Source organism: Chiloscyllium plagiosum, chromosome 7, assembly GCF_004010195.1.
Source record: "Chiloscyllium plagiosum isolate BGI_BamShark_2017 chromosome 7, ASM401019v2, whole genome shotgun sequence".
Lineage (NCBI taxonomy): Eukaryota > Metazoa > Chordata > Chondrichthyes > Orectolobiformes > Hemiscylliidae > Chiloscyllium > Chiloscyllium plagiosum.
The window spans coordinates 14,718,698-14,728,846 of record NC_057716.1 but is presented as its reverse complement, the minus strand read 5'-3'; the positions used below and the strand labels follow the sequence as shown (position 1 = coordinate 14,728,846).

Genomic DNA, 10,149 nt, shown 5'->3' with positions numbered 1-10,149 from the left:
GCAACACATTTTCAGCTCTGATCTCCAGCATCTGCAGTCCTCACTTTCTCCTCAAAGAAGCGCATATCACTCTACTAAAGGCCATTTTTGCACCTTCACAATCTACAGATCCAGCAAATAACACTGTCTTATTCCTCTACAAAATACTGCCCCAGGTTAAATTAATAGTTATGGCTTATATTTTAAGTTTAAGCAAGAGACATATCTCAAAAAACATATAATCAAGAAAGAACCCACTCTACCCACTACTGCAGACTTTCTGTAGGTCACACTTAAAAACAATGCAATACACTTATCTGCTTCTGTGCTGTGAACTTCTTCTAAACAGTTCCTCCTAGATCAGTTGTGAATTTCACTGTTTGCTAATTTTCCCAGACGCACTCCGGTGTCCAGCGATACATGAATTCAAACAGCAAAGGCAGTAACAGTGCAGGTTCACTGCTCTGTCAGTTTCTTTTTCTCTCTCTCTGTCCGGCACTGACCTCACCATGTGCTTCCTTTGTCAATTCTCCAATCCTGAGACCACATCTGAGTATAGGGAAGATTTAAATATTATTGCAAGTGCCCCGCAATCACCAATCTTACTTTCTTTCAATTTCCTTGAGTGCATCCTATTTTGTCCTGGTTCGGTCTATTCAATTCCATCTTCTCATCAATTTTGAAACCTTTTCCTGACTGAATTTCCTTCTCTGTCATTGTGACTTCAATAGAAACTGCTTCTGTAGTAAAAATACAGGAAAAATATTAATTTAACTCCTTTGCTTGCTGCTCAGTTTCTGTTCTTGTCTGGCAGAGGTATACTGATAAAGCCAAGGTGGAGAAAGAGATCCTCAGGATCGCATCAAAAGGCCTCGACCCATTGCTTTAACCACTGCTTTCTTACTGCTTGATTCAATTCTGCAACTCCCATTTCACATCCCTTTAGACTAAGTTTGACTCGCTTTTATTTCTCTTTTCACTGAATGTCTAAATATCGATGTTCAGAAGGTCCCTTTTTGAAAAAAAAAATCATTTATTTCTTCTCTGGCTGTTCAGAACTCTTGACAACATTTCTTCAAGTTATTTTCTAACTTTGTCCATCTTTGTTTTTTCACCTCTAATTGCATCCATTTATCTTTTAACTTTCAGTAGAACTACCAATAACTGGATCACCTTTGCTTATCCTGAGCATTTTTTAACCTAAGTTGAATTTTCCATTTTTTCCTCTGCCTGTTATCCAATCCTTAATCAATGCCAGTATGTTACCTTGCATCACACATGTTATGATATTGTTAATTAACTTTCTGTGGGGAGCCTTATCAAGACCCTACTCATGATCCCAGTGTGCTGTGGAAAGAGGAGTCCTATCAGACTCAAAATACGAACTCTTTCTCTCTTCACAGGTCCTTCAGACATTCTGGGTTTCTCCAGCACTTTGTTTTATTGCTGTATCCATTGTTAACTCCAATCAAGGTCTGCTGCCCCTTGCTGTTTCTTAGCTCTACCCAAACTGAGTCCACACCTTGTTCTTCTGAACTGTTCTTACTAATGTGCTGATCTCAACCCTGAACAGTGCAACTCCATTTCCTTGCCGCCTTGTCAGTTCTTCCTAAGTTTTGAATATTCTTGAGTATTCATTTCCCAGTCCTGGTTATCATGCAGCCATGTTTACTTCTATTTGTGCCTTTAGGTAATCTAACTTGTTGCAAATCCTGCATTGCATTCAGGTAGAGTGCCCTTAACCTTATCTTTTTGACATTATTGTGCAGTCAAAGCATGCTTGGTTTTGTTTCTCTTGTCTTCTAGTCTCCCTAGCAGCTTTTCTACTTCCCCTTACCAACTTCAGTCCAAATTTAGGTTACCCCCTTGGCTTCCCACCCTCCAGCAAACAGCAGCTTACCAGAACGTGGGATAATTCATTTGGAACGTGACAATAGCCATCTTTTGATTCAAGATGGCATATAAGAGTACTTTAACCTCATGGAATACGTTTGACTTTAGTGCACACACTAAAAAAAAAGCCATTTTCAAGGGCATGTCTAATCAAGCTGGGAATTTTTCCTTCCTTCATAACTTAAAGTTTAATGCTATATTATGCTTCAGTTGCTACATAGCACTGTAATCAGTGTTTGCAAGTAATCAAACATTTTTTTTTCCAGATCTTGAAAAACAAGCTCTCATTGTTTACTGATGGCACAAGTAAGTAACAATTTAACTGTTTTTAACAGTGTTATTTTATTGTCAGTAGTTTTAAGATTTGCCAAATATTTATAATTGAGGCTGCTCTGTTTTTAATTCTGATATTTATTATCCATTATCAATGCTGAACTTACCAAATTTGTTGGAAGTAAATAACCAAATCAAAGTTAACCAACATGTCACATTTCCTGGATTGAATGAGTTGGAGTTAAAATGAAAATTCTGCTTTTGGATAATTATGTTCCTATCATTGTGATTATACCCTATTTTAATGTACATCTGAAATGCCCATTTTTTTGTCCTAAAGCAAATACTCTTCAAGTAACAAACATATTTAGTTTGCATTGAAATATTCTCTTGGCCATTCAAATATCAATGTATTTCATCAGTGTTTAAAACTTAAAGTAAATTCAGATTTCTGTCATGGTGCTCTGAGGGGTCATCGTTATGTTTGATGATTCTGACGTTTATGAGTTATTTTGTATCACATTAAATATATGCAGAGAATAATTAAAACTTGTCATTGATGACAGTAGCTAGCCTCAGTGATGAGCCCTTGATGAAGCAGAATTGAGATAAAACTTTATCCTGTTAAAACTTTATCTAGACCACCAATGCACTACCAAGCAATAACTTTCCAACCCTGCATTTGGTAATGTTACTGTAAGTTGGATACACCAAACTGCCATTCCTCGGGACATTTGTAGACTTGGTCTTGCACAGGTAGTAGAAGCAGTGACAGAAAAATGAATCCAAAGAGATAATCATTCTCCTCAAATGTATAGCCAAGATATTGTGTAGATAAAATGCCAGAAAAACCAACTCAGCAAACTATTTTCGTTCTCCCTGAGACTCTGCCAATGTTACGTAACACAGTAATTCCACAAGCCTGTCCTCTGAAAGTCTTGTCCTCCTCCCAGTTCCCTCCAAGAATCTGTGATCTGTAAATTTTGAAATTTTTCACTGTAATCCCAAATTCACAAATGTAAGGGGCCATATTTTAAATTATTGGCACTCTATACTTCAATGAAAGTTGGATTGCTTTAGCTGGAATATTAGCTAAATCAATTGTTGCTTGTTGCTCAGCTGTGCATTGCAGTGTTGCTTTTTGGAAGCAGTAAGAGGGAGAATTTGGCACTGGATAGCACCCAAGAACCTTTTGAGGTAAGGAAATTCTGCCTGGCAATAGCCTTCTGATTGGTTGAGCTGCAGAATGTTAAAAAGCTGTAAGTGCCAAGGGTAGCAGAGAGTGGAAAAAAATCCAGAAACTATAGATGGAACACATCTCCCTCTCTCTTTGCTCTCCTTCTTTCTTTCTTTCTCTCTCTCTACTCTATTACTATGTGTCCCTTTTCTCTACATGGGGAAGAAGACAGAAAACCAAAGAAACTTACAATAACTCACTCATTCATGTCAGAAAAGATCCAAGTTCAACTAATCAACCATCAAATCAAACTATATGACAACAGCAACCCATCATTACAAGATCAACAGAACTGTGAAGGAAATAACTTTCTAGACCTTCTGATCTTTGGAATTTTTTTTTTGCCTGTATACCATCTTTGTTCCTCCATAATGTATGTGTTACTCATTATTGAGTGTTTGTGGGGTTTTTGAAGGAGTACAGTTTAAGTTGCTTAAATCCTTCTATTTATTGTTCTTGTTGAAATTAAGTGCTAGAATAAATAGAACTATATTTCTGTAATCAAAGATCCTGATGTGAGTTGCTTTTGTCCTGAACAGCAAACAGTCAGGTCAATTTAATATTTTGGTCGTCGCAATGGAATTGAACATATTTATGCAATTTCTGACAGCTTGTGGGACAGTTTGGCCTGATTATGAGCAAAGTCTTTGAAGTTAAGTAATGAGAAAAGTTTGTGGGCTTGTCACTGGGATATTTTAAAATAGGACAATGTAAAATTGGATGTGGAGCTCGTGTAAATGGTGAAGGATAAAAGTACTGGTACCAATTTTCTCTTCCATTGGATACAGTTAAAACCATCCTCCAATTGGAAAAATCGTCCATTGTGGATTTACAAGACTTGACAAAAGCTACCTTTGTGGAATTGACAAATAAATTAGAGATGTAATTGCTTGCTAAAGCTAAGCTACCAGAGGTTTAAAATTAAAACAAACCAGGAATCACTGGACAAAAATCAGCAGGTCTAACAGCGTCAGTGGAGAGAAAAACAGAATTAATGTTACGAGACCAGTAAGACTTGTCTTCAGAACCCAGAGGTAATTGAAATATTGGCAAAGCATTTGGGACTAGTGTCAATACAGAAGGGATTAAGTACACAGAATCAAGTCAATCAAGGATTCTGATCCAGTAAAAACAACTTGAATGTGAAAAGGAGACAGCCCAAGGCAGCTTGAGATAAAGAAAAATAACAAAGGACTTGAGCTTGAAGAAAAGCCAACATAAAGAGAACTTCAGAGAAAAGGGAGAGGTGAAGAAAGTGAGTTCAGGAATCCAGAATTGGTGTTGCAAAGGGAAAAGGAGGAGAGAGAGAGAGAGAGAGATTCCAGCTTAAAATTATGAAGTTAAAAATGCTAGATGCCAATAAAGAAAAGTCTGAATCGTAATATAAATCCAGTGAGGAAATGTTTCAATTTGTATAGTCCCTATCAACATTTAGGAGAAAAATGGTGTGGAGACATTCTTTGTGATTTGAGAAAACAGTGAGACAAATGAATTGGCTGAAAGAATACAGGACATTGCCTGTGCAGTGCATGTTCACCAGGAAAGCACTTGAAAAGTATGCATCATTTTTCCAGAGGAGGTTTCTATGGAATTTCACACAGCAAAAAGTGTTTTTTTTTAGTGCAGTTGAGTTGGCTTCTGAAGCATAATTTGGGGAAACAATCTGGGCAGACTTAGACCATAAGACATAGGAGCGGAAGTAAGGCCATTCAGCCCATCGAGTCCACTCTGCCATTCAATCATGGCTGATAGGCATTTCAACTCCACTTACCCGCTTTCTCCCCATAGCCCTTAACTCCTTGTGACATCAAGAATTTATCCATTTCTGCCTTGAAGACATTTAGCGTCCCAGCCTCCACTGCACTCTGCGGCAATGAATTCCACAGGCCCACCACTCTCTGGCTGAAGAAATGTCTCCGCATTTCTGTTCTGAAATGACCCCCTCTAATTCTAAGGCTGTGTCCACAGGTCCTAGTCTCCTTGCCTAACGGAAACAATTTCCTAGCATCCACCTTTTCCAAGCCATGTATTATTTTGTACGTCTCTATTAAGTCTCCCCTTAATCTTCTAAACTCCAACGAATACAATCCCAGTATCCTCAGCCATTCCTCATATGTTAGACCTGTCATTCCAGGGATCATCCGTGTGAATCTCCGCTGAACACGTTCCAGTGCCAGTATGTCCTTCCTGAGGTGTGGGGACCAAAACTGGACACAGTACTCCAAATGGGGCCTAACCAGAGCTTTATAAAGTCTTAGTAGTACATCTCTGCTTTTATATTCCAACCCTCTTGAGATAAGAGACAACATTGCATTCGCTTTCTTAATCACGGACTCAACCTGCATGTTTACCTTTAGAGAATCCTCGACTAGCACTCCCAGATCCCTTTGTGCTTTGGCTTTATGACACCGCTTGTCACCGGCTGCCATTCCGAAAAAGAACCTTTTATCCCAACTCTCTGCCTTCTGTCAGACAGCCAATCCTCAATCCATACCAGTAGCTCACCTCGAACACCATGGGCCCTCACCTTGCTCAGCAGCCTCCCGTGTGGCACCTTATCAAAGGCCTTTTGGAAGTCTAGGTAGACCACATCCACTGGGTTTCCCTGGTCTAACCTACTTGTCACCTCTTCAAAGAACTCCAACAGGTTTGTCAGGCACGACCTCCCCTTACTTATATTGAATATGAAAGGTAAAGCAAAGTAATTTTGACAAATGGATATGGGCATTAGGAGTAAATATCACATGTGAAATTCTAAGAGAGCTCATTTACTCTTAAAAGAATTTGAAGTTTTCTACCTTTTGTAATCAAAACCCATGTTGAAGACCAGAAGGCTGCAGTTGTTGGACAGGCAACAATAATGACTGATGATTATGAGCTGGTCTATACAACTTCTGTCACCTCCATAAACTTAAGAAGGATAGAGGATGGGCGAGTGAAAGTAGATTGAGGAACAATAGTAGTATCACTGGACAAACATTTCAGATACTCAGGCAATGATTTCAGACACAGGTTCAAATCCCAGCGTGGCAATGAGTTTGGGTGGTACAGTGGCTCAGTGGTTAGCACTGGTGCCTCACGACGCTGAGGACCTGGGTTTGATTCCATTCTCAAGCGACTCTCTGTATGGAGTTGGCACATTCTCCCTTAGTCTGCATGAATTTCCTCCCATAGTCCAAAGATATGCAGGTTAGGTGGATTGGCCATGCTAAATTGTCCATAGAATCCAGGGATGTGCAGGCTAGGTAGATTAACCATGGAGAAATGCAGTGTTACAGGGATAGGAAAGGCATAAGTTTTGGGTCTGGATGGGACCTAAGTGTTTCTGTTGTAATAAAGTTGAATACTTTTGTTCCAAATGCTGGAAGTTGTGAGGGAAATTTAATGATGTACGTAAGAGTGAATCCAAGAAATGAACTTATAAAGAAAATACCACAGACTAAATTGTAGTTTTGACTGCATTATGAAACCAGAGTTAAGTACTGATGTGAGTGTAGGAGAAGTGAATAAGGTAGGTGATCTGTATAAAAAGTTTTTTCTCAAAACGAAACATAATCACTTTTTCTTCTAGGACTCACCTTATCGCAGCTCATATTATTCTGAGCTTGACAAAATTCCTCACTCAGTATTTTACTTGTTATGAGCTACCAGCTGAAGTACAATCAGTTCATGTTCCTAACTTCATGTCCAAGATTTTTCAGGATGTAACAATCATTCTGGGTATGACTGACACATATTCCAGTGAAAAGTTTTGTTTTGCATGCAGTACAGGCAGATCATAACAGACAAAGTGCGTTAGGGTATTCGAACAGAGCAATGAATACAATGTTACAGTTGCAAAGAAGTTGCACAAAAATGCAAGATCAACATTAGAATTGAAATTTGAGACGTCCATTCAGAAATCTAGTAACAGCAGGGAAGAAACTGTCTTTGAACCTGTCAGTGCATGTGTTTAAGCTTTTGTATCTTCTGACCGACGAAAGAGGTTGGAAGAGATTATAACCAGGGTCAGAGAGTCAGAGATGTACAGCATGGAAACAGACCCTTCGGTCCAACCCATCCATGCCGACCAGATATCCCAACCCAATCTAGTCCCACCTGCTAGCACCCGGCCCATATCCCTCCAAACCCTTCCTATTCATAGGGGAGAAAGTGAGGACTGCAGATGCTGGAGATCAGAGCTGAAAATGTGTTGCTGGAAAAGCGCAGCAGGTCAGGCAGCATCCAAGGAACAGGAGAATCGACGCTTCGGGCATAAGCCCTTCCTGAAGAAGGGCTTATGCCCAAAACGTCGATCCTTCCTATTCATATACCCGTCTAAATGCCTCTTAAATGTTGCAAGTGTACCAAAAACAGCCCCAGCCTGTTCAGCCTCTCCCTATAGCTCAATCCCTCCAACCTTGGCAACATCCTTGTAATTCTTTTCTGAACCCTTTCAAGTTTCACAACATCTTTCCAATAGGAAGGAGACCAGAATTGCACACAATATTCCAACAGTGGCCTAACCAATGTCCTGTACAGCCGCAACATGACCTCCCACTCCTATATTCAATACTCTGACCAATAAAAGAAAGCACACCAAACGCCTTCTTCACTGTCCTATCTACCTGCGACTCCACTTTCAAGGAGCTATGAACCTGCACTCCAAGGTCTTTTTGTTCAGCAACACTCCTTAGGACATTACCATTAAGTGTATAAGTCCTGCCAAGATTTGCTTTCCCAAAATTGGGAGGGGTCTTTGATGTTGGCTGCCTTTCCACCGCAATGAGAAGTATAGATGGAGTCAATGGATGGGAAATTGGTCTTTATGATGGACTGGGCTATGTTCACAACTCTCTGTAGTTTCTTACGGTCCTGAGCAGAACAGTTGCCTGACCGAGCCGTGATGCATCCAGATAGAATGCTTTCTGTTGTGCCTCTATATGAGTTGGTGAGAGTCCCTATGGACATGTCAAATTTCCTTCACCTCTTGAGGAAGAAAAAGCGTTGTTATGCCTTTTTGTCCGCTGCATCAGCATGGCTGGTCCAGAACAGATTGTGGGTGATCGTCACACCTAGGAACTTGATGCTAACAACCCTCTCCACCTCGGCTCCATTGATGTAGATAGAGTGTGCCCTCCTCCTTGCTTCCTGAAGTCGATGATCAGCTCTTTAGTTTTGCTGACATTAAGGGAGAAATTATAATCTTGATGCCACCAAGCACTCTATCTCTTTCCCCTATTTTGTCTCTGTCTGCCTATCATCCGCAAAAAGGGAACTTCAGCAAGATACTGTCAGACTCTCAGATCAATGATTAAGGCTTACGTCACAAATACCCACAGGATTGGGACAAAGGATTAGATTTCTTACTCTTTGCTACCAGAGATTCTCCAAATTAATCTACTTTCTTTGTCATTCAGATTGATCTATGGTCATGAGATTAAAAGTGATTAAGGAGAAGATTTTTAAATGACAAATACCGAAATGTACACCCTAATTCCTGCATTCATGATCCACTTGGCTGGCGTTTAGTATACCAAGCCTGAACTAAACATTTGCTTTCTTTGAGTCAAAATTTACAAACGTTGAACAGTTGTGGAAGTGGTCGTATGCTTATACATTTGAAACGGAATCCATTATCTGGGAAAATTGATGCAAAATGTTAAGAAAAAATTCCATACAGCATAAAGCTTTATTGTTAGCTGCTGTGAGTTTGAAAAAAAAATAGAGTTCAGCAATTTCAGAGATTAGATTCCAGTGGATGAGAGCAAAAGCATAGAGTTCACTTTCCTTGGATATGGTGCATCATAAAATGTCTAGTGCTGCATTTGTACAACTTAACAGCACCTACTCTCTCTCACTGGTTTTAATATCAGTGCTGTGCAGGTAGCAGCAGTGTAATTGGGTGAAACTCTGTCAATTTCCAATTTGCTTCAAGCTATACAGATACGAGTCTGATGATTGGATATTTTTTGTCCTTGCTGTGGTCATTGTAATTGGATTTGCCAAGCCTGAGGCTGAGATATGGTTGTGCAGACCTTCAGACTGCACATTGAATCAGTCACAAATTTGATGTAATTTAAGTACTGTCTTGATAGTTCTTTTATTTAAATATTTATGCCATTGGAGTTGTTTACTAGTAGATTGTAAAAGGTAAACCATTTCCTTACCTTCTGAAATTTATTAATTTATTTGTAACATGTTTTCATAAACAAGCTCCCTCTTGGGAGTGTTTTTTTTCTCTCTGCTAAAGCTTTATGGCATGGTTTTGTTAATTTACTATCGAATGATTGTATCTCCTTCACGGACCATTTACATAATCTATGTTCACATTCATTTAAACAGTTGTTATTTGTTAGACTGACACAGATCCCAGACCACAAAGTAGGAGATAGTAGCCTTTTTATTCGTCAGCATAGCCCAATTATGAAAGTTGTAAATTTTCTGATTCCTGAGATTGGTTGAAAAATCACTACAATAACCAGGGCCAAATTGCAACAGCACAATAAAACAAGATATCATAATTCATAACATATTTATAAACTGTTAATAAACTAAAAAAAAGCAAATCATAATTATGAACATTCAGTATGTAAATAATTACAATACATTGCAAAATGCACATATTTTAACTTTACAACGTAAAACTAAACCATCCACTCGCTGCATTTTCTCTTGGTCCACTGTTCATATATTTTCAGGTTGACCTAATTAAATTGTTAATACTTTACATACTATTTGGGTTTTACAAATGTTGCTAATTAGTAAAACTGGTTAGAACAGTTTTA

At 39.0% G+C, this 10,149-nt stretch overlaps 1 protein-coding gene across 6 annotated transcripts in view; it reads left to right on the top strand.

The window, feature by feature from the left end:
* Positions 1–10,149, top strand: part of vps8 (VPS8 subunit of CORVET complex) — a 555,322-nt gene that overhangs the window by 246,112 nt on the left and 299,061 nt on the right. For all 6 annotated transcript variants that reach the window (XM_043693080.1, XM_043693078.1, XM_043693079.1 and 3 more), the window contains one exon: positions 2,139–2,178. In XM_043693080.1, coding sequence (XP_043549015.1) covers positions 2,139–2,178 — 40 coding nt within the window. The remainder of the gene's footprint in view (positions 1–2,138; positions 2,179–10,149) is intronic.